Below are 24719 nucleotides of genomic sequence, written 5' to 3'. Positions count from 1 at the left end.
CGGATTCAATGGAATTGTAATAGATAAGCATGATATCGGGGTGGGAGGGCAATAGATGGGGGGTGGGGGGTTGTTACTTTGTGAGGGTGAAAAGGGTAACTATTGCATTGTTCTGTACACCTGAAACTAACAATAAAAAAAAAAGTAACATATGCTCATTATAAAAATGTAAACATTAAGAGGAATATGAAGGAAAGTAAAATTGCTCCCTCCTACTCCCTAGAGATAACTACTAGAGTTTGATGCCTATCCTTCCAAACTTTATTCTGTACATATTTAGAAATACATATCTATGTATATATTTTTATAAAACACAGAGTTTAGTTGTATAAAGCTGTTTGCAATCTGTTTCTTATGACAAGATGTAGATGTTTTTTCATATCTAAGCATGTAGACAACTAACTAACAATTCAGTGTGTCATCGTATTCCTATACTAGGATTCAGTTAACAGTTTTCTTAACTGAAGGATATGTAAGTTATTTCTAGACATTCACTATTATAAATAGTGCTGCAGTGAGCATCTTTGTGTACTTGTACATGTGTATTTGTAGGATGATTGTTTGGACAGAGGCTATGTACATAGGTAGGTATTGCCAATTACTTCCTAGGAGGCTGTACCAGTTTACATTCACACCGACACAGGTGTCATACTTGAGTAGTATTAGACATTGTTCAGCTGAGGTTTTTACGTTTATGTTGGGTTCTGTTTTTAAATAAAGAAAAAAAGAAAACCTAATTTTTAAAACAGTAAATTGTAGGCAGGAATCATTAATCTTAGAATGTATATGGACACTTAGTACTCCTGTTAAGGAGGCTTTTGTGTTAATTTTTGCTTTTGGACTTCTAAGTTTATGAACGCATCCTTTGCCTGGAAATTAACTCTGTGTTATCAATGTCATTTTCTCATTGTTAAATGTTACTATGTTCCAACTGGATTATAAACTTCTTGAAGGCATTGTACATGTCTATATAATCTTGTGTCTGCAGGTCCTGCTTTTGGTATATTGCTGGGTGGACAGATCCAATAGTTTTAAAAGAGTACAACATTCTTAGCCTGAATGTCCTGGTGGACAGAGCTGTAATCCTTACATAAGTAATGGTGGGTTTTCATTGTACTTGTATTTGACCAGGGCTAAGGGAAACATTTCTTTGTCAGATTTTCAGAGGAGTGGCTTCTTACTCAATGATACTAATTAACTGTTGTAGTGGAGAAAGCCCTAACTTTGGCAACTTCATTAGGAAGAAGACAATTAAGAAGAAAACTAGGGACACATTCACAGCAAAACTGTTATTTCCAAAGAACTGAGGAACTTGTATCTTTGCAGATCAGGGAGCAGAGAAACAGGAAGGGACAGGTCAGTCCTCTGGGATCACTGATCAAGAGAAGGAATTGTCCAGCAATGCTTTCCAGGCTTTCACGGTAAGAAATGGTTCCTGTACTCATTCAAGAGTTAAGCTCCGAGAGTAGGTTTAGTTTTAAAATAAAAACATTTTAGTTTAAATGTGGTGAAAGGAATGGGAGTCATTTGAGCCATTTCCAAGTTTTTGTGTTTTCATAATGTTTTAACTCTCAGTGTTGTTTTTAAGTCATTTAAATTTAGATTTGTAAGTGCGGATCAGTCTTTTCATTTCACCACTTTCTTCAGTTCTTTTTTTTTTTTGACTGCTTTAAAATGAAACTGCAAAACTTTGTCAGAACTTTAACTTTTCTGACATTAAATGATATGGGGGAAAAAACTTATTTGATTATCAGGTTACATAAGTGTAAGAAAAGAACTTGATACTTGGGTAATCAAAGTATATTTACTAGAAATTAAAATTTGGAGTAATCATATAATCTGTCTTGGCCTTGGCTATTATACCCTGGTAGCAATATGTACCAATATATACTGATAAATGTGTATGATATGTGATTATAACATACATAGGCATAGTTTATATTTATGTATATGTCTTATAGTTATGATGCCCATGTATCAGTGTTAGAATTTGATTCTTAGGAAATAAATATCCACAATTTCTTTTCTAGTTTTATTGAGATGTGATTCACATATCACAATTTTATTTTATTTTATTTTATTTTTTAGCTGAGCCATCCTGCTACCTGTTGGCAGCTCAGCGGCTGCTCAGCTCGGGCTGGACTTGAACCGCTGTTGCTCAGAGCTCAAACTCTTGAGCGAGCTCTTAACCAACTGAGCCACTCAGCCAGCCCTCACATATCACAATTTCTTAATTGATATAAATACTGCTTCATCTAGTGACAGTATATTTGGGGGGATTATATCTGTCTTTTTTAAGAGCTTTAAAATAAAGACGAGTGGGAAGAAAAAAATTGAGATCTTGCTTCCCCGGCAATTGTCGTTAGTTTTGGCTCAAGTAAACGCTTATAAAAAAATAAATAAATAAATAAAGATGAGTGAAGTGTATTTGGTAATGATTGTATAGTTCTTAAAGCTGGTATGTAGTTCTGTGTGTGTTTTTATTTTTGTTTTAGGCTGGAAATTATGATGCCTGTCTGCAACACCTTGCTTGCCTACAAGATATAAATAAAGATGATTATAAAATAATTTTGAATACAGCAGTAGCTGAGTTTTTTAAAAGTAACCAAACAACAACAGATAGTTTGAGACAGACACTCAACCAGCTGAAGAATCAGGTAATACACAAATGAATTTAGCTGTAATTGTGATGCTCTCTAAATTGGGAGACAAAAGCAGTTAAGAACAATTAATGTGACTTCTTCTCTTATATTAATAGCATAATTTCTAATGCATCTGAAACATCTGCTGGTATTAATTTTATTTATATAAAATTGTTCCAGGAAATGAAAGTTATATTGTATGATTTTATTTTCTGTTGTCTTTTTAACTTGAACAGAATAGATTAACATACCAAACGTGAATAAGCTTTGGAGTTTTGAGAAAGAATTAAAGTACAAATAAATATATGGAGAAGCTTAGCTCGAGATTGATTTATAACTGCAAAGATCTGATTACTAATGATGTCAGATAGCTTTAGCATTTTGGATCAGGAGATGATTAATTGATTAAATAGAAGGTATTCTGATTTGTATTTGGTATAGGGCTTGCCTTTTTCATTGGTCTGGTCATAACAGCAACATTTCTCGAATCACAGGTTAGACCATTGACACTCAAGAGGGATGATGATGATGATGATGATGATAATGATAGGATCAGCTAGCAGACCTTCAGAGCTTACTGTGTAACAAGGCCCTGCTAAGAACCTTGTATATAACACCTCACTTACTCTTCCCAGTTACCTTATGAAGTAGCTACTATCATTTTTCTCATTTTACAGATGGGAAAGCATAGGTAGAGATAGTTTTATACATTTTCCAAAGACACAAAGCTTTTAGGTCATAAGAGCTACGTGAACCCAGCTCTGTTTGACTAGGGCCTGTGCTTTTAATTACTGCTTCATGCTGTAGAAGTTCTTGAGACCCTCTTTTTTCTTTAAAGATTTTATTGGGGAATTGGAGGAGGGGAACAGACAAGTTGCTGTCCTTTTTGTTCTTCGTCTAGTTGTGGAGGACGTTGCTTCACTGACCTATGTTGGTATTATCATTGTGCTCTTCCCGGCTGAGGCAGATCGGTCACCAGCCTCTGAACAGCCGCTCACGGCAGCTCTTCACAGCTCACACCGACTGCCAGCAGCTCACGCTGGCTGCCGGCCACACACAATAGCTTATAGCAGCCCACTGCAACAGGAGCTGCAGCCTACGCTGTCGCCCGTGACTCACGGCAGCCCAGCTCCAGGTCGAGCTGTTGTTCACCATCTTAGCTGTAGAGGGCAGTGTCACTGGCCCCCATGTGGGATCCAAACCGGGACCCTGCTACTCGGAGCTGGCGTCCCAAGCCAGCTCTTAACCAATGTGCCACTCGGCCGGCCCTCTTGAGACCTTTTTTGAGCCCTTTTCCTGTATTCATGAGTACCACTATACTGTAGATACACAACTAAACTATGATGTAGTTAGAAATAAGTGACTCCTTCAGGCTCTTCATAAGCCTTTATAGGAATAAAGTAATTTTTCAACCCTGTTAAAACTCTTCAGTGAAAATGAGAATAATAGCCAACATTTATTAAATGTTTACTTAATTCCAAATTCTATAATAGTAAGTGCTTTTTATGCCTTATCTCATGTAAGCCTCACATTCAACCGTTGAGGTAGGTACTTGTTATTTCAGTTTTAAAACTGGGGTTTAAGGAGCCTAATAATTTTCATGTATACAGCCAAGAAGGGGAGGAGGAAGATTTGAATCAGACCTTCTGACTCTTGAGCCTGTTCTTGTAACTACCTCAGTCTTAGTAAATGTATATGTCATCATATGTCGTCATTACACCAGTATTATAGCCATGACTTTATCTGGAGCTCCAGCATCAAAGGAAAGATGATGTATCTAGCATACGTGCCCTGTGACCTCCTAGGCAGTTTCTTCCAGGGAACATTCATTCGATTTTTGAGCACAAATTCATTCTTAAAACTCATTTTTTAGAATAAGAGGCTCCTACAAACTTAAGCCAAGAAAACTACTTTTTCAAATCCTTTCACCAGCCTTTATTCTTAATAAATTTGGCTTACTAAGCCCCACCACCAGTGCCTTCCAACTCTCGAGTTTCCTAGAAGTGTCCGTACTTATGTCTCCTGGCTTTCTCTAAATCATACTTCTATTCAAAGTCACATGCCCTGGGCTTAGTGACACATCTTTTCAACCTGTTCCACTTTCATTAATGTTTTATCTCATTTAATGAGTCAGTTTTGTTCTGTCTGGAGTAATTACTAGATTATTTTGATGTCTCACAAAAAAATGTGGTCTTCATGACCAAAGTTCAACCATTGCTGAATCCAAAACTCCTTAATTTATTCAAAACCCTTGTTGCTGGCTACGAATTAGCCCTTCTTTAGCTCATTTTTCTCTTTGTTACGTAACTACTAAAAAGTGTTGTTGGGCTGGCCGAGTGGCACGTTGGTTAAGAGCTGGCTTGGGACACCAGAGGGCCCCGGTTTGGATCCCACATATGAGGGCCAGTGACACTGCCCTCTACAGCTAAGATGCTGAACAACAGCTCAAACTGGAGCTGGGCTGCCATGAGTCGCCGGCGTCTGCGTAGGCTGCAGCCCCTGCTGCAGTGGGTTGCCATGGGCTACCATGTGTAGCCAGCAGCCAGCATGAGCGGCCAGCAGCCGCTGTGAGTGGCCATCCAGAAGCCGGCGACTGATGTGCCTCGCCCGGGAAGAGCGCAATGATGGTGCCAACTTGGGCCAGTGAAGCAATGTCCTCCACAACTAGACTGAAGAACAAAATGATAGCAACTTGTCTGTTCCCCTTCCCCCAATTCCCCAATAAAAACATCTTAAAAAAAAACAAAAAACAGTGTTGTCATTCTTTGGAAACTGAGCTTTCTCTATTTAAAGAGACTATTTTTAATCACTTGAAGACAGTGACATGATAAGTGAAGCAACCCCCAGACTAATTGAGATGCCCTTGCTGTTGGTCAGCTAGGACCAGTCGTTAACATTGAACCCCACTGTGAAGCTCTCCACGTGTGTGACTGAAATCCGCAGAAGTCAGAATACAAATCACTATGTGTCAGGAACCTTGTGGTTCCTTGCCATTAGCCAAACCGAGGTTGTTAAGTCCATCCATGTATATCAAAATCCTCCTGCTTAATTTAGGGAAATGTCAGTCTTAGAATTACTTAACATTGCTCAATAACATACCGTATTTGCCGGCGTATAAGACGACTGGGCGTATAAGACGACCCCCTAACATTTCCACTCAAAATACAGAGTTTGTTATATACTCGCCGTATAAGACTACCCCCTCTTCCGCACACCTTCCACACACCAAATAAAAGGTAAAACAATATCAGATTTGATTTCAACATTTTAATTTATATTCAAATGCTTATGACATGCAGGAAAACTGTCACAAGGCTGTATGTAATCAAACATATACATAAAACAGTGCTAGTTTATTACCGGTAAACATACCGGTAATTCACTAAAGAAAACACACTCTATAGACTGGTACCATAGATGCTTCTCAGGAACATAGGCAAGGAGCCCACAACCTAGAGGGACTGTCAATGATAGAAGTAAGATAACAAATAGAGGGAGAGAGCAAGTGCCGGGCAAGTCCCTAGCAAGTTTGCTGGCGTGACTGTTTCCCCTTAAAAGCGATTTTGCGCTATCATACTGGGTGTATGGTCGGCTGTGTGCGATTTTGCGAGTGTGGTAAAATCGCATAACAGCAAAATCGCATAACAGCCGAGCATACACCCAGCAGCGCTGCTGATGCCTGAACGGTATGTGGAATGAAGTGGGCGGGCATCGGGAGGCCACTATGGCACGGGGCAAGCACTATGGGTAGTCTATCTGAAGTGTACCTGGCGTATAAGACGACCCCCCACTTGGAGGCATTTTTTCAGGGCCAAAAAATCGGCTTATACGCCGGCAAATACGGTATTGCAATCTTCATAATGGCAAAGAAAGATTAGTTTTAATACAGGTAGAATTCTGGTTTCATGTATTAATGGAACTCTTGGGCTGTCGGAAAAGTCATGATGCATTTTTGCAACAAAAAACATAGAAAAAATATGTCATGACTTTTCCGACAACCTAATACATAATGGTTGCAAAACTTGATTAAAATTTGAGTGCCGATTGCTGCCACTTACAGAAGGGAATATACAGATAGTCGTTAGCCTTAAAATGCCCAGTGGTGTAATTTTTTTTCTTTTGGTATCAGATGTGCATGTTAGAGTTCTTTAAAAGCCAGTTTTCATCACTATGTGTGACAAAGCGTATTTTTATTTATTACTTCAAAAAAATCTATTTTTATAATGGGAACTAAACCTGAACATAACAGGAAAATTAGAAAATACACTTCCTAGCCATATGGCCTTGGGCAAGATAATTAGCTTTTCATGGTGGTTTCCTTATTTATAAAATAAGAATGATAATATTATCTATGTTCTCAAGGTATGGTGAGGATTAAATGAGGTTTTCTGTAAAAAAAAAAAGTTAAATGTAGCAGGTCTGGCACATAGTTAAGTTAGCTATTGTCTGGGAATGTTTAAATTTTACTTTAGTTTTTACAAAATGCAGTCAAATTTATGAGTATATACTGCATAACATTCTCATGGGGAAGGTCATTTTGAGTTTAGCCCACTCCCCATTGTAGCCTCTTGCAGCTCATAAGGCTACAAAGTGGGAATCCAACTCAGAAACCATGTTGGCAGTTAAACATTGAACACAGTGGCAAGGGAGAAGATCACCTTGCTAGGTGCTTTATAAAGTCCCGTCAAATTATTTCACTAAAGAGAATGTTATTATGAATAGAATTTTTAGTGTGAGAGAGTAATTAAAACCTAGAGGTGCTATTGAAAATGTATAAAAATTCTGAGTAGGGAATGTTGGCCTGTGTTCCTGTTTATTGATACAGATTTCTTTCACTTTTGCTCTTTATTTTCTTAGTGCTGTTAGAGCATGATCTCTGTTGATTATTTTATAGGTCCACTCAGCTGTTGAAGAAATGGATGGATTAGATGATGTTGAAAACAGCATGTTGTATTACAATCAAGCAGTCATTCTTTATCATCTGCGGCAGTATACAGAAGCCATATCAGTTGGTGAAAAACTTTATCAGTTCATAGAACCTTTTGGTATGTTATCTGTCAAGTCAAAAATTCCCCTATCTTCTCTTACTTACAAAGGTCTCATGTTTTTACCTAGATAACCTAAATCAAGAATTACATGTCAGTAAGAAAGAAAATGAGCTGTGTCAGGTTTTCTTAATGGTTAGAAAGATAAAAATTATATCACTTTTAGATGAATCCAGATTTTCTTTTAGCATGCCCCACCCCAGTTTTTGATAACTGTTAGAAATGCCATTACTAATGCAAAAGACTTGCTGATTTTTGTTTTTTCATTGCTGTTTAAACATCTGATTCTTTCTTTCTTAAGTAATGTATTAATGAAGGAGTATTTTGAAATGTCAGGGGACAGCGTAGTATTTTCTCTACTGCCTAACTGAAATAGAGTAGATAGTACAGAACTGTGTTAGCTTTTTTGTTATCTTAATTAGCTTACAATCACCAGCTACAAATGTAGGAAGAAAGGTGAGGGCGCAAAGGGAAAAAGTGAGAGCAAAGAAAGCAGCAGAGCTGGGCCCAGGAAATGGTTGTTAGGGTGGGCTGTTGGTTTCCCTCCACAGTCAGGCAGATTTCAGTTGTGATTCACGTTTTTGTCTTTTTCTCCATAGTTATTTTAAATTCCAAACACTATTTATACACACCTGATTTATACACACCTGATTGCTGATATGGTCACCACAGGACAGGCGGTAGAGGGTGATGGCTCCTCTGTGATGCTTTGGGAAGAGTTATAGGGCCCCGTTTTACTGACAGCTGGTTGGACAGCTGCTCACTGCGGCTCCAGGGAGGCATTTTAAGGTGCTTCTCTTCTCTCCCCAATCATTATGGCATGTTGGCTGGACAGACTGGGCAGGAGAGATGCCGGTGGTGAAGGACTATGTAACGAGTGACCGGTTCCTTTCTTCTGAAAAGCTGGAAGTCAGAATTAAACTTCTAGGGTGGCACAGATGTGTTTTCCTGTAAAGGTGGTTTTTAAATTTCCGGAACAGTTCATGAAATCTTGTTAATATGTACAGGATTTCATACATCATCTAGCAGTTAACTAGTATTCAAATGCATTTTTCTTCTTTGAAAATTATTATTGTTAGTTTTTTTTAACTTTACTACTTGTGTTCTTTATAAAACATATATTTATTAAGCATATACTTACTATGGGCCAGACACTGTTCAGGAATCTGAAGATAATGCTCCAAATAAAATAGAAAAGGTCTTTACCCTTATTAAGCTTACATTCTAATGGGGGACAAAGTGACACAATAAATATATTGTGAGGTAGTTAAATGCTATGAAGAAAATCTAAAATTGAGTAAGAGGACAAAGGCTTACTGGGGGTGTTATGTTTAGATAAGGTGATCAAGGACTACCTGAGATAAGACAGTATTTGAAAAGAGACCTGGATGGAGAGATGAGGTGAGGCATGCCACTCTTTAGAGCAGCGGGTCTCAACCTGTGGGTCACAACCCCTTTGGGGGTCGAACGACCCTTTCACAGGGGTCACCTAAGACCATCGGAAAACAAAAAGCTATTTACATTACGATTCATAACAGTAGGTTATACAGTAGCAACGAAAATAATTTTATGGTTGGGGGTCACCACAACATGAGGAACTGTATTAAGGGGTCGCGGCATTAGGAAGGTTGAGAACCGCTGCTTGGGAGGAAAAGCACTCCAGCCAGAGGTAATAGTATGTGCAGAGGCCTGAGATGTGCTTGCTTTTGGTGAGTGAGAAGACTAGCAAGAAGGCCTTTGGCTGGAGCTGGGTGGGGAGAATGGTAGGAAAGGAACTCAGAAGTAGCCAGGGGCAGAACAAGTGAAACATTGTTACCTAGGTAAGAACTTACAGTGGGTGGGAAGTCTTTGGAGATGTGACCTTTGCTCATTAACTGCATTGATTTTAGTTTTAAATGGATTCCACTCTGGCTACTGTGTAAGAGCAAGAATGGAATCAGGAGGACTTGTTAGGAGGCTCTTAAGAGCTTTTGAAATTTTCTGTGCTTGATTATAGCAGCCTTCTTTCAGACCTTATTTTTCCTTGTCTCTTTTGAAAGGAAAGGAAATACGTAGTGTTGTGTCATACCAGAATACCCTTCCTCTCTTGGTTGTGCTTTTCTGCCTTTGAAGTCCTCATCTTTAGAGTTTCCTCTCAGCTATTACAATTTTCTCATATACTCCAATCCATACCTTCTTTTGTCTCTGCAATCAAATTGTTTCTTTTTCCATTTCTATGCCTAGAAAGGAAATCTATTTCCGAGAGTCATAGACCTTTTTAGAGTTTAAAGGAACCTGAAGAGATCACCTGGTCCGCCTCACCTGCCGTGAGGCAGGTAAAGTGTTCTCCCCATTCTACAGGTCAGCCTTCTGAGGTCTAAAAATTAGTTCAATGATGTGGAGAGGCCACACACATCTAGTAAGTAGCTGAGCAAGTACTGAAATTGAGGTTTCCTTCCAACTAAAGTATACTCCTCGTTTCATGTGCTGGTGTTTGGTAGCTATTTTGCCACAGGAAGTTCAGTCACTAGAATCCCTGAAATGAGAGACTTTGAGAATGATGCCTGGGGACCGGCCAAGTGGCACACTGGTTAAGAACTGGTTTGAGAATGATGCCTGCTAGAAGGGCATTATTGACTTTGCAAGGTGCTTCCATTGGTGGCTATAGGTGATAAACATTCATTTAAGTAGAGACTTAGGCTTTGCTCTTTAGAGTTTTGGGGTGTCGGGGACGGTCTGAGATGTTCGCTTCACTTAAGATTGCCTTTTCTTTTCCTGTTTTCTTTTTTCCCCCAGAAGAAAAATTCGCCCAAGCAGTGTGTTTTTTGCTTGTAGACTTGTATATATTAACCTACCAAGCTGAGAAAGCTTTGCATCTTCTTGCAGTCCTTGAAAAAATGATTTCACAGGGTAACAATAACAAAAATGGAAAGAATGAGGTAAGTGTTCTGAGGTGATCAGACTAAAATTTAAATAATGATTAATATTTGTAGTTATTAAATATTTCAACAGATTTCTTATACAGCATGGTGACTATAGTTAATAATACTGTATTGCATATTTGAAAGTTGCTTAGAGATCTTCAAAGTCCTCATCACAAGAAAAAAATTTTGTGTCCTCAATTTAAAACAATTATTTTTTTAATAAATAAAAAATCAAAAGAATTCTGCCTACCCTCAGGAGGCGCCACAAGCTAGGTAGAGAAAAACAGATGGATTAAAGTTTTGAGTAATGACAAGAAAGAAAGGGGAGGGAAGGAGGAGGAGGGAAGGAAGAAGGGAAAGAGGGATGTATAGATATGTAACTCAGACACACAGAATTTACCATTGTACCATTTACTAGTGTACAGTTCAGTGGTTTTTAGTATATTCACTGAGTTGTACAACCATCACTATGATCTATATTCCAGAACATTTTTATCACCCCACAAAACCCTGTCATTCTCTTTTCCTCTTTCAGCCCCTGACAACCACCGATCTATTTTTTTTTTAAGATTTTTTTTTTTTTTTTTAGCTGAGCCATGCTGCCACCTGTTGGCAGCTCAGCGGATTAAGATTTTTTTTTTTATTGGGGGATGGGAACAGCGCTGGAGAATCGGGGGAGGGGGAACAGACAAGTTGCTGTCTTTTTGTTCTTCAGTCTATTGTGGAGGACGTTGCTTCACTGGTCCAAGTTGGCACCATCATTGCGCTCTTCCCGGGCGAGGCAGATCAGTCACGGGCTTCTGGACGGCCGCTCATGCTGGCTGCTGGCTACACACGGTAGCCCATGGCAACCCACTGCCACAGGGGCTGCAGCCTACGCCGTTGCCGGGGACTCACAGCTGCCCAGCTCTAGGTTGAGCTGTTGTTCAGCATCTTAGCTGTAGAGGGCAGTGTCACTGGCCCTCCGGCTTCTGGATGGCTGCTCACGGTGGCTGCTGGCTACACATGGTAGCTCATGGCAACCCACTGCCACAGGGGCTGCAGCCTACGCCTTTGCCGGGGACTCACAGCTGCCCAGCTCTAGGTTGAGCTGTTGTTCAGCATCTTAGCTGTAGAGGGCAGTGTCACTGGCCCTCATATGTGGGATTCGAACTGGGGCCCTCTGGCGTCCCAAGCCAGCTCTTAACCATCGCACCACTCGGCCAGCCCCCACCAATCTATTTTTTATCTCTGTGGATTTGTCTACTGTGGACATTTCATATAAATGGAATCATACATTATGTGGCCTTTTGTGATTAGCCTCTTTCGCTTAGCATATTTTCAGAGTTTACCATGTTGTAGCATACACTTCATTCCATTTTTATTCCTTTTTATGGCTGAACAGTATTCCACTATATGGATATGCCACATTTTTTTATTCATCAGTGAATGGGCATTCGGGTTGTTTTGCATTTGGGCTGTTATAAATAATGCTGCTATGAACATTTATGTACAACTTTTTGTGAGGGCTTATGTTTTCAGTTCGCTTGGGTACATGTATAAGAGTAGAAGTGCTGGACCATAGGGTAACTCCAGTTTAACCTTAGGAGGAACCACCAGGCTGTTTTCCAAAGCAGCTGCACTATTTTGCATTCCTACCAGCAACTTGATGAGGGTTCCAGCCAATGCTTCTTGTTGTTATATTTTATTGTAACCATCCTGATGGGTGTGAATTGAGATCTCGGAATAGTTTTGATTTTCCTAACGACTAAAGATGTATGTTAGCCTCTTTTTATATGTGAGATATCAGTTTTACAGAATGTAAAGATTAGAATTAAGGGGCTAGCCGAGTGGCTCAGTTGGTTAAGAGCTCGCTCAAGAGTGTGAGCTCTGAACAACAGCAGTTCAATACCTGGCCCGAGCTGAGCTGTCACTGAGCTGCCAACAGGTGGCAGGATGGCTCAGCTAAAAAAAAAAAAAAAAGATTAGAATTAAAACAATAAAATTTCATAATCTGGATAAACAGAGTAGCTTTCATAGGGAAAATTTCATCATTAAAGTTCTTCAAAAAGAGCACATGGTTATGACAGTGAAGCTTCACCATGCTCTGATAAGAGACTTGGTGTACCTGAGGGTACATTTTAGTTATGTTTTCATTTTCCTTGTGCTTCTGGTTCTCATGGGATGGTCCTTCTGTCTTCCTTTTCCTGCCCTTTTGTTAAAAAAAAGGAGTTTTTTAGGGCCGGCCGAGTGGCTCAATGGGTTAAGAGCTTGCTCAAGAGTTTGAGCTCTGAGCAACAGGGTCCCCGGTTTGATTCACAGCCCGAGCTGAGCTGCCAACAAGTGGCAGGATGGCTCAGCTAAAAAAAAAAAAAAGGAGTACTTGCAGAAAATAGATGCTCAATACCTTTCTATCTATGTAAGTTCTTGAGGTTTAAAAATAAATGTCTAGGGCCGGCCGAGTGGCGCGATGGTTGAGAGCTCGCTTGGGATGCCAGAGGGCCCCGGTTCGGATCCCACATATGAGGGCCGGTGGCGCTGCCCTCCGCAGCTGGGATGCTGAACGGCAGCTCGACCTGGAGCTGGGCTGCCGTGAGTCGCCGGCGACGGCGTGGGCTGCAGTCCCTGTGGCAGTGGATTGCCATGGGCTACCGTGTGTAGCCAGCAGCTGCAGTGAGCGGCCAGCAGCCGCAGTGAGCGGCCGTCCAGAAGCCGGCGACTGATCTGCCTCACCCGGGAAGAGCGCAGTGATGGTGCCAACTTGGGCCAGTGAAGCAACGTCCTCCACAACTAGACTGAGGAACAAAACGACAGCAACTTGTCTGTCCCCCTTCCCCCAATTCCCCAGCACTGTTCCCATCCCCCCAATTCACCAATAAAAATCTTTAAAAAAAAAAAAAATGTCTAGCATTGCTTTTTTCAATCTAATAGTTGTATATATATAAGAATTCAGTTAAATACTCAGCATTATTCGTAAATACTAGTAAAATATTTCATTTTTGTATTCAGTACTTGTAATACTTGGCGAAATATTCAGTTCAATACGTGAGGTGCTTGTATGCTCTGCTAGGACTAAGGTGACAAAAAATGAAAATGTTGCAGTTCTTGATTTTCAAGGAACTCAGGTCTGTGGAAGGAGAAAGAGTAAGCAAAACCGTTCAGGGACTAGGAGGAAGGAGGTTAGGGAACGTGTCAGAGAAGTTTGGATGTAATAGTTCAACAAATCAGAAAAGGAAGGATGGAGCAGGATAACCATCGGGCAGAGGAAACAGCACAAATGGTGTGAGAGTGGAGTGCTGCAAGAATTCTGGTCATCTGAAATGCGCAGTAGTGCCTGAGCGATGCAGTGGAGACCAGCCCGAGAGGAGATGGGCGACTCAAATATGGGTCAGGTTGTGAAGGATTTTGAATACTTTACTAGGAATTTAGAGTATGATGTCTGCAGTGTTTATAACCAGAGAAAGTTTTTAAAAAGAGAATGACATGATCTCTTCGGGGTTTTAGAAAAAGAATCTGAGTTTTGTCCAAGTAACATCCATGCTTTTTAAATCCAGTCTATCATGCTCAATGGCGAGCTTCTCATAAGTAGTTTCTTGTCACCCACTCCACACTATTAAACCCGAGTCCGTGGGAGTGGGACCTGTGATTCTGAATTTTGAAAATAACTCCCTAGGTGATTCAGATTAGCTCACTTGGAAACCAGTGATTTATATTATGGTCACAAAGATTTGATTTCGGTTAACTTTGTTTCACCACCCTACAGACTGGTAATAACACCAACAAAGACGGATCTAATCATAAAGCTGAGAGTGGAGCTCTAATAGAAGCTGCGAAATCAAAGATACATCAGGTAGTGTAAATTTTAAGAGAGGCTATACATCACATGTATTTACTTGTAGTTTGAATGATGAAGAATGTGACAGATCATTGAAAGCAGTAAATCATTTAAGGCATGTATATTTATTCGGCTTTGAAGTATTGTAGTTTAAAGTACATTTAATCCTCCTAAATATATTTTGATTAAATGATAATGCAGTATCACTTCTTTACTGTATAGAAGATTGAGAGAAATAGCCTGGGGATGTATTTGGGTGATAAAATCAGTTTGTTGGAAAAATTAGTTGTTGGAGTTTAAAATTCATTGTGAATTAGCCACGTGCAGATAAGAATTGATAGGATTTTTGCTTGGAACTTAAGTATAAATTTTATTGTACCATGTTTTTAGTTTTTTAGAGTGTATTCCAAGAGCACAATAAAAATAGATGGATAATTTTAAACTTGCTTTTGCAAATAACTGGTATAACTATGTTGTAAAGAGATTGGGTTTAATTTCCTTAACTAGAAAGTAAGACTACTTCAGTATGTGAATCCACCGTAGTTCTTATGTACAACATGTTCCCTCTGACAGTATAAAGTAAGAGCTTATATCCAAATGAAGTCTCTGAAAGCGTGCAAAAGGGAGATCAAGTCAGTCATGAACACTGCTGGAAATGTAAGTTTCTTCTTGACTTTTTTTTTTCATTTTGTGGTTTTTATATCCTAAAACTTTCTTATTTGGATGATATGTATTTGTAAATTTTAAATAATTTATCTGAGTCTCCTATAGTGTATATGTACTACCAGATATAAACCTTGATAGTGGGTTGTGAAGTCGTGATCACACTGTGTCTACAATTTAATGTAATATGTTTCTCACTTAAAATTATAACAAGCATTTTCTCTTGGCATGTAGCCTTCAAAACCACCATTTTAAATAGCTACTTAGTATTCTATGGGTAGTTTATCACAATTCACTTAAAACATTCACTGTTGTTAGGCACTTGAGGGTTTTTTTAGATTATACTCAAAATATTTATTAAAGATTAACAGTCAAGTTGTAACCCAAACCTGCCCCTTCCAAATGATCTTTGGCTTGACAATACCTTCAGTTTGACTCGTGCCGGAGTATTTGAGATATAATTATACCTTCCTTCCACTGCCTCCACCCCAACCCTCCACTGAGAAATAATTTTTAAGTTGGTAGTGGGAAGAGAGAATTGGGTACAGTCTTGATACTTTTAGAAAAAATGTCAATTAAAAGTATGAAGTCATGAGGAGATATGGTTTGTAGTAGGAACAATTCAGGAAAATGACCCTAGAAATTTCAGGGAGGTTCCAGATTAGGCACTGGGTCAGTATTCAAGTGATTTTTTAGAACAATTGCAGCTTAGGCCTGAGAAGGGAACTTGAGGCTAAGAGGGAAAGGCCTAAGTGGTCAGACAGCCATTATCAAACCTTTTTTGAGATAAAAAACAAACAAACCATGATCCCTGCCTTAAAGGATGCCATAGTCATAGGGAAGAGACAAAAAAGGAAAATAAATGATTGCAATGCACAGTAATAATCATACCTGACTCAGGGAACACTTCTGGAGGAAGTACTGCCACCTGGAGTAAGCTTTGAAAACCCTTACTTCCTCAGTGACCAGGAAGCAGAGCAAAGCATGAAAGAGGATTTAGAAGGAAAGCCTATAGCTAAGCTAAAAATAGAGACAAGGATTCCAGATGCCTCCTGGATGATGTTTAGTCCCCAGATCTCTGCATGACCCACCCCCCAGGAGGATTCTTAGGACAAAGGAAAGGTGGTCTGCAATCCAAAAGGTGATCTTTGTAGCAGCAAGCTTAGCTCTCAAAAATAAGGCACTCTGTTAAGAAATTTTTCCATTCATAAAAGGACTCTCCCCCCCCCCCCTCAACTTTGAAAGTATTTAATTAATTATACTTCTTTGTGTTGTAATGAAGGTGCATTTGTATCCTAAAAATAAGAATCTCTCTAATAACCATTAAAATGATTATGCCCTAGTTTGTGGTGTTAATACAGCTTCCAGTTAGCGTAATAGATACAGTTGATAAAACCTTGCAAACTGTATTCTTCTAACATATATGTTGTATGTATTTTTTTAGGTAGACTCTTAATTTATAAGGTGCTCTTTGACAGGTTTCATTGTTTTAAGTTGTGAACAATGAAAAATTTAGAGACTAATTTTTGTGACCATGACTTAACTGATTCATTTGTGCCCTTGAACACAGGCCAGCACAGCAGTATGATTATGATCTCACATTAGGCATCTAAAAACAAATTAAAAGTAACTTATATTTTCTTTACAGTCTGCACCCTCTCTGTTTCTTAAAAGCAATTTTGAGTACTTAAGAGGCAATTATCGAAAAGCTGTGAAGCTATTAAATAGTTCAAACATTGCTGAGCATCCAGGATTCATGAAAACAGGTAAAAGAAAATTGTGAAATTTTAGTATTTTCTTCCTGGCTCTTCTACACTTTGTTGCTTGGTTATATACCCATACTGCTCTTCAGAATGATTTTTGCTCATTTTTTAAATGAAAATGTTTAATTATTTCTACTGCAGAAAATTCCTGGAATTTTACTACTTGTGTCCATTTTAGAAGATGCCTCACTTCTTCTTTTACTTTTCTTTGACCTCACTTGCTCTTTCTTTCATTTTGTTTTTGTTTTCTGTTTTTTTAATTTTTATTGGGTAACTGTGTTTTTTTCCAGAACCCATCAGCTCCAAGTCAAGTCATTGTCCTTCAATCTATTGGGTTGTCAGAAAAATTATGACATGTTTTTTCTATGTTTTTCGTTGCAAAAATGCGTCATGACTTTTCCGACAACCCAGTAGTTGTGGAGGGTGCAACTCAGCTCCAAGTCCAGTCACCGTTTTCAATCTAGTTGTAGGGGACACAGCCCACCATCCCATGCGGGAGTCAAACCAGCAACCTTGTTGTTAAGAGCACACGCAGCCGCCCAGCCGCCCCCATTTTTGTTTTTGTTTTTAAGATTTTATTTGGGAATTGGGGAAGGGAACATTGTGTTTTTCCAGAACCCATCAGCTCCAAGTCAAGTCTTTGACATTCAATCTATTATAGTTGTGGAGGACGCAGCTTAGCTCCAAGTCCAGTCGCTGTTTTCAATCTAGTTGCTGGGGGGTGGGGGTGGGGGGCGCAGGCTCAGCCCACCATCCCATGCAGGAGTCGAACCGGCAACCGTGTTGTTAAGAGCTCATACTCTAACCAACTGCACCACCTGGTGTCGTCCTCCCCTCCCCCCGCCCCTCAGGCACAGCTCACTGGCCCATGTGGGAATTGAACTAGCGACCCTATTGCTCAGAGCTCGTGGTGTAACCAACTGTGCCACCCGGCCTATAACCATTTTGTTTTTTAATACCAGCTCAGAAATTATTTCTGGGGCATAAGGTCATTGGACTTTTGCTTTATAAAATGAGCCCTTTCAAGGAAATGAAATGGTCATGTTTTTACTTTTCCCTTTTCTCCCATAAAAGCAGTGAAAAATATGATATCTTTAGACCACTAACTATAACAAAAATATTTCTATAAAGTTAGGAAGATAATTACTGTCAGCTATTCTTGCCTCTATTTAGAAAGCTTTAATTAATTGCTTGTATTACTGGTAAAATTTGTGGTTTTCAATTAAGTTCAGATCATTGCTGTTTCGTGGGGAGGAAGGAAGAAAATAAATTTATTCAAGAAATGAGGTTAAACTATTGAAAATGTACCAAGTTTAAAATGCAAATGATGAATACATTTTTTAATTTGTTTTAATTATAGTCCATATACATGCACAGAATACACATGCAAGCATACTCAAACCTTCCCCCATTTCTTCCTTCAGTTCAGTGGCATTGTAGAGGATGGAGAAAGGCAGTTTGTCCTATCATAATTCTCTTGGGTATTCATTTGTTCTGGGTACCCATTTCTAATTCTACTAAACTTTAATTTTTTATTTTGTTATTGTCACGGTTTCCTTTCAGAGGCCACAAACACCCAAACACTGAAATGATGTCTCAGACTAAACAGCTTTGAGAAAATTTTAGGATTGCCTTGACACAGATTTCAGAATTAATATTGACAATCTCTAAAATTGGTGTCAGGAGCAGGGCATGTAGTTGACTACTAAACAGTTATGATAATCTAATAGGAAAGATTTTTATATAATAGTTGTATATTTTATATATTGATTTTTTCATAGTTATTTTAAATTTTTGAATTTTCTTCCCACATATAAAATTTAATTTTGTTGCTGATAAAATATGCTTATTAGAGAAGATTTGGGAATAACATTTCCTTTTTAAAATCATTCACTATTCAGAAGCAACCTCCTTTAAATATTTTAGTGTGTCCTATTATCTTTCTTTCTAAGCATAGGTTTTCTTTTTTAAATATTATCATTGCTTAATTTAAAAATATATCAAAAGCCAACCTTTAGTTTTTAGTATTAAGCATTGAATGTCCTGATTATTATTTTTGTCAATCTAGTCAGGTATTTTATATCATTGAGAGAAAGATGAGCTATCAGTAAATTGTTTCAGAATGTTTGAGAAACCATCTAGAAAAAGAAAACTAAAGCTTGCATTGCTTTCATCACACCAAAATAAAATCCAGAAAGATGAAGGAATAAAATGTAAAAAAAAAAATCATAAAAGCAACAAAAGAAAACTTGGATGAATATTTTAATTTTGTGATGTGAAAGCCTTGATTAAACATTATCCAAATCCAAGAACCATAGCACTTAGAAAAGATTACTAAACTTGACCACATAAAAATATAAAACTTTTTATGATTAAAAACATAAACATACACACACACATTTGACCAAATCACAAGACAGATGACAAACTGGCAGTGGGTAAATATTTGAAACAAATATGACAGAAGGTTTCTATAACAGGTAACCAATGGGAAAACATCTGTAACCAAATTTTCAAATGGGTAACAAACAGGAAGAGGCAGAATAAGAAATACAAATGCCCAAGAACACAAGAAGATAGATGCTCTGCCATAGTGATATTTAAAGTGAACTAAAAGAACAGGGGAGACTTACAGTTTAACAAGCAAAAGCAGGATTTTATATATCTTGCTTTATATAATATATTCTTGCTGTTCTTCATTTAATATAGTTTGACTATTTCCATATGTACTTCATTCTTTTCAGTTTCTGCATAGTATTTTGTTATGTGAATGCAATACATATATATTAATTTACTCATAGTTTTGGTTTTGCATTTTTGTATCATTTGCCTATGGTTATTAAACATTAAATCAGAAAAATACCAAATAGGCTAATTAAAACATTGTGCAGGGTTGGTTTAAACACTTTTAATAAAAGATTTTAAAAGAGAATTTACAAACCTTTTAGCTGTTTCCTAAATTTCAGATGCCTTGTAAACTGTTCTGTAGGAACTACGTGGAATTGCTCGAATTGCTCATAGCATTAACTCAAGCTAGATGAGCGTAATCCTTGCACGGTGTATATCAGCAGTAAAATCTGTGGGCAAATGTGTGTTTCTCTCAGGTGAATGCTTGCGGTGCATGTTCTGGAATAATCTTGGCTGCATCCATTTCGCCATGAGCAAGCACAATCTGGGGATTTTCTACTTTAAAAAGGCTCTGCAGGAGAATGACAACGTCTGCGCGCAGCTCAGTGCAGGCAGCGCTGATCCAGGTATGCCCTTGGTGGGGGGCAGTTCAGATTTTACTACTTGAGGAAAAGCATGATTTTAAGGAGCAAGCGTCTGGTCAAAGTGCATGTCATGTGTACCTGCATACAGTTAGCACTGATCCTGCCTTGACTCTGGCTTGGCAAGCTTGACTCTGGGGGTTTTTAGTAGATATTGCTACTTTGAATAGCTAGCTAGGAGTTAAGAGTAATTATCAAAGACATTTAAATTCACTTTTTCATGGATTTGAAAATCAGTAATCTCATATAGTAATGTTAAAAAACAAAATATTGTGCTAAGAGTTCTTCACTCTGCCAAACTAGTTTTATTACAGCTTCTTTTTGGGGTTTCACATGTGGTACTGTTGGCAGCACCTGACAATCTTTAAGCAAATTCCTGAAATTTGTTCCTTTAATTTTCATATTATGTAGATCCTTGACCTGAAATGCTTAAAATCAAGCAGTCATTTAGGTTTTAAAAATATTTTTTAAGCTATTTAATTGGCTAAAATGTATCCAAAATCACAAGGAGTATTATTTTATTATGGATTGTGAAACTTTGAATAAGTGGGTGAATGAGTAATAGTTGTCGTAGGTATAGTACATTAATTTTTATCTCCATAGCAGAGTTCCGTAACACCCTAACAATAATTAAATACTTCTTGGTTAAGAAAAAGCACATGATGATAAGTTGATTAACCAAACTGAAAGTAAAAAGAGTGGAACCTTCTTACAGGTTCTAAAAATGTGGAAAGGTGGTGTAAGGTTCAGAGGAGTGAGAGTGGGTCCTGTGTCTTCCCTTTGCCTTCCTGGAACATGGTTGCCTGAGGAGCTTACATCTCTGGCCCCTCTGGCACAGGCAACTGTGGTGATTGGAGAACATTTGAGGAGTTGGGGCTGGCGATCATCATTGGTGAAAACTATTAAACTTCAAATAGGAGTCATTGGTATTAAACAAGGTAGCATTTAAGTACTTAGTAGAATAAACGTTTTCAATGTAACTGTTATTTTTAAATCTAATGATTTATTCTCATCTAATTTTTGTCATTAGGCAAAAAATTTTCAGGAAGACCCATGTGTACATTATTAACCAACAAGCGATACGAGCTGCTGTATAATTGTGGAATTCAGCTTCTTCACATTGGAAGGCCCCTTGCTGCCTTTGAGTGCCTGATTGAGGCTGTTCAGGTTTATCACGCAAATCCCCGCCTCTGGCTGAGGCTGGCTGAATGCTGCATTGCTGCCAATAAGGGGGTGAGTGCTGCCTGGGTATCTTTTCGAACCCACCCTCCTCTCCCATCCCCACTGTTACATGGAAAGCGAAAAACTACTTGGAAGCATGCAAGACCTCATCCCCTTTTTAACTCTCAGGAAATTTATAAAGAGAATCTTTTGTTCTTTAACAGTTGGATAAAAAAAAATTTAGGTTTATAAAGTCACTTGTTAACATTGTGGTTCTTGGTAAGTATGGCACCCTGTATCAGAAGTCACACTAAAGAACTGAACCAGTAAGAAAGTCCTATCTGTTCCGACAGGGGTCTGCTGGCTGCTGGGGCAGGGGCCATGCCATCCGCTGGCGTGAGGGTGGTGTGTGCACCCGGTGATTAGAGAAGGACTGATAGCCTAGTGAGTGTGGAAATAGCTGCATTTCCTTCAGTGCCTGGGGCTTTACTTCTTTTTTTTTTAATAAGATTTTTATTGGGGAATTGGGGGATGGGATCCTCTCTCTCTCTCTCTCTCTCTCTCTCTCTCTCCTGTTTACCTGATAAAAGTTGCTTCAGACATCTTTTGGCAGAAGCAGGGCTTGTGCGTACCAGGATACTGTCTAATGTGTGAGAAAATATCTTCTAAATTATGAAAAACATAGGCTCAATTGTAGGGGGAGTATTTAACCAATTTAAGAGAAGCCTATTAAAACACATAAAATGTACCATTTATTTTTGAGTTCTGAAACTCAGATTTGTTAGTGCTATTACTGCCAAGGCACTATAAAATAGTGACTATTTTAATTACATATGACTCACTTTCTGGCTATTGGTGTATTATTAAAGGTATGGTTTATTATTGTGGATTTTTAGTTCATTGCATCAATGTTTTTATCTGTTGCATTGCCAGAGCTAGCCATCTAGCTGATCAGCGTGCATGGCCCTAAGGATCAGCGAAGAGAGTATGGATGAACCATTATAAATTTATCACCACCACTACGAAAAGACGCTGGAATGGAAGTCCTTCCAATAATTCAGAATATCTACTTTTTCTTATTTTTTGTTATTAATGCATGGCTGCCTCCTTGACACAAAATTGATTCCAAGCAGAGCGGTTTTACTATATTTTTAAGCATTAAGAAATATTTTCTTTTATAAATGAATATACAGTGAATTCTTATTTTAATAGTCATATATGGAAGCACAGCCATAATAAAGTTACGTTAGGGAGCCCTAAGTTACAGTGCAGAAACACTGTCTAGAGAAGGACTTTCTGTAGGGCTCATATGCACTGCCTCCCCTTTGTTCCTGTATATGAGAATCTGGATGACTTTATAAAATGACTAGTTGGGATTCCACCTGCAGAGGCAGATGAAGGGGAAAGATAAATGAAATTGGCCCCATCAGGCTCCTATAGCGAGATAATGTATCTGAGTGATAAAACTATCTCTCCATGTGTATGTGTATGTGTGTGTGTGTGTGTGTGTGTGCGCGCGCGCTCACGTGTACACAAGAGTAAAAGAGCTTTTACTCTTCTTAGTTTAATGTTTACAGAGTTTGGGGATTTAAATTTCCTGGAAGGCAAAATTGTGCCCATGTAAATCTTAACATATGTAGCTTGTTAGAGTTTATATGTTGTCGGCAATTTAATAAATACTTTAAATTAAGAAGGAAAAAAATCCGTGTTTTCGGAAGTGGAGCTGCTTCCCTTTTCTTTCTCACTGTGTTTTTATGGCTCCCTTATTTTCTTTACTCTGATGTCAGAATGCCTGTGATATGCAGTATGGTGCCTGGGGTGTAGAATGTTCTAAATAAATAGTTCTCAATAAATGCTTGAGTCATTCTTAAGTTCTTAAACTACCTTTTTCATCAGAATTACCTCATATTAATAAAATACAGCATATGTCAGACTTTCAGCCCCATGTACTCTTTTCTTCAATGCTGAATATATTTCCTTTATCATGTAAGTCCTTTATCAGCCACATTGATGGATCTTAAGAACTCAGAGGAACTAGAAAGGGACTGGAGCATGTTTCTTACCCCATTTTATAATTCCATTAACTTAATTGGAAATTATTTGTATTTTGTAGACTTCTGAACAAGAAACTAAAGGTCTTCCAAGTAAAAAAGGAATTGTACAGTCTATTGTCGGTCAAGGCTATCACCGTAAAATAGTTTTGGCATCACAGTCCATCCAGAACACTGTATATAAGTAAGTATTTTGCAAAAGAAAGTACATACACTTAATACTTTCATATAATGTTACTTATGTATAAAAATATGCTTAAGACTTATTTCATGGGAGGAGCTAGCTACTTTGTAACTAGGTTGTATTGCTATGTCCGCATAGGTCCATAGTGAATGTTATTGGACATGTGATTTTGGTTTATTACATCCATGGGTGCTGAAATTGTTGATGGCCCAAGAAACCTTGGTCCAGTCAGTGCCATTATTCAGAATGTCCAGAAGAGGGCCTCTTGATGTTTCCTTATTACAGTTTATCATTGTTACTTTTTATTTAGGTATTTTCTCATAGTCCCTAAAGCGAATTCTCAGTATTAGCAGAAAAAAGTACTAATACATAAAGCATCCAAAGCAACTTAAAGCTGTTACATGTAAGAACCTTCAACTGAACAACTTTTAAATATGAACATTTTTATCTTGTATAAAGATTCCAATTTGGAGTTACTATTTCTAAAGTAGTAGTAGGCTTATAAAAAGTTTCCTGCTTTTTTGTTTCCTTTCCAAAAAATAAAATTGTTTACCGCCATTTATAATTTTTCCAAAGTTTTTAAATAGTATCTGGCACACGATATTTTGGTTCTAATTTGGTTCAACTATAATGCTTTTTTTTTTTAGACTTCAGATACAGCATCACTTTCCTACAATTTCAAAATTGTTACTAATTTTCATATTTTTATTTTTTTCTAATACAACTGATTCAGTTTGATATATCAAACCAATAAAAAGTTATATAAAATCTCAACGGGGCCGGCCGAGTGGCACATTTGTTAAGAGCTGGCTTGGGATGATAGAGGGCCCTGGTTCGGATCCCACATATGCGGGCCAGTGACACTGCCCTCTACAGCTAAGATGCTGAACAGCAGCTCAACCTGGAGCTGGGCTGCCATGAGTCACCCGCAGTGGCATAGGCTGCAGCCCCTGTGGCAGTGGGTTGCCATGGGCTACGGTGTGTAGCCAGCAGCCAGCGTGAGCGGCCGTCCAGAAGCTGGCAGCTGATCTGCGTCGCCTGGAAAGAGTGCAATGATGGTGTCAACTTGGGCCAGTGAAGCAACGTCCTCCACAACTGGACTGAAGAACAAAAGGACAGCAACTTGTCTGTTCCCCTTTCCCCAATTCCCCAGCGCTGTTCCCATCCCCCCAATTCCCCAATAAAAATCTTTAAAAAAAAAAAAATCTCAACAAAATCATAAGA

General features: G+C 38.5%; 1 protein-coding gene across 2 annotated transcripts in view; it reads left to right on the top strand.

The window, feature by feature from the left end:
* Nucleotides 1–24719, top strand: part of CNOT10 (CCR4-NOT transcription complex subunit 10) — a 69757-nt gene that overhangs the window by 12812 nt on the left and 32226 nt on the right. For both annotated transcript variants that reach the window (XM_019630731.1, XM_019630732.1), the window contains exons 2-11: nucleotides 1327–1421; nucleotides 2496–2657; nucleotides 7537–7687; nucleotides 10463–10605; nucleotides 14333–14419; nucleotides 14978–15061; nucleotides 16716–16833; nucleotides 19935–20084; nucleotides 21130–21332; nucleotides 23374–23495. In XM_019630731.1, coding sequence (XP_019486276.1) covers nucleotides 1327–1421; nucleotides 2496–2657; nucleotides 7537–7687; nucleotides 10463–10605; nucleotides 14333–14419; nucleotides 14978–15061; nucleotides 16716–16833; nucleotides 19935–20084; nucleotides 21130–21332; nucleotides 23374–23495 — 1315 coding nt within the window. The remainder of the gene's footprint in view (nucleotides 1–1326; nucleotides 1422–2495; nucleotides 2658–7536; nucleotides 7688–10462; nucleotides 10606–14332; nucleotides 14420–14977; nucleotides 15062–16715; nucleotides 16834–19934; nucleotides 20085–21129; nucleotides 21333–23373; nucleotides 23496–24719) is intronic.

The sequence above is a fragment of the Hipposideros armiger genome, unplaced genomic scaffold (genome assembly GCF_001890085.2).
Source record: "Hipposideros armiger isolate ML-2016 unplaced genomic scaffold, ASM189008v1 scaffold_937, whole genome shotgun sequence".
In the NCBI taxonomy this organism is placed as follows: Eukaryota; Metazoa; Chordata; class Mammalia; order Chiroptera; family Hipposideridae; genus Hipposideros; species Hipposideros armiger.
This window is presented reverse-complemented; position numbering and strand designations above follow the sequence as displayed.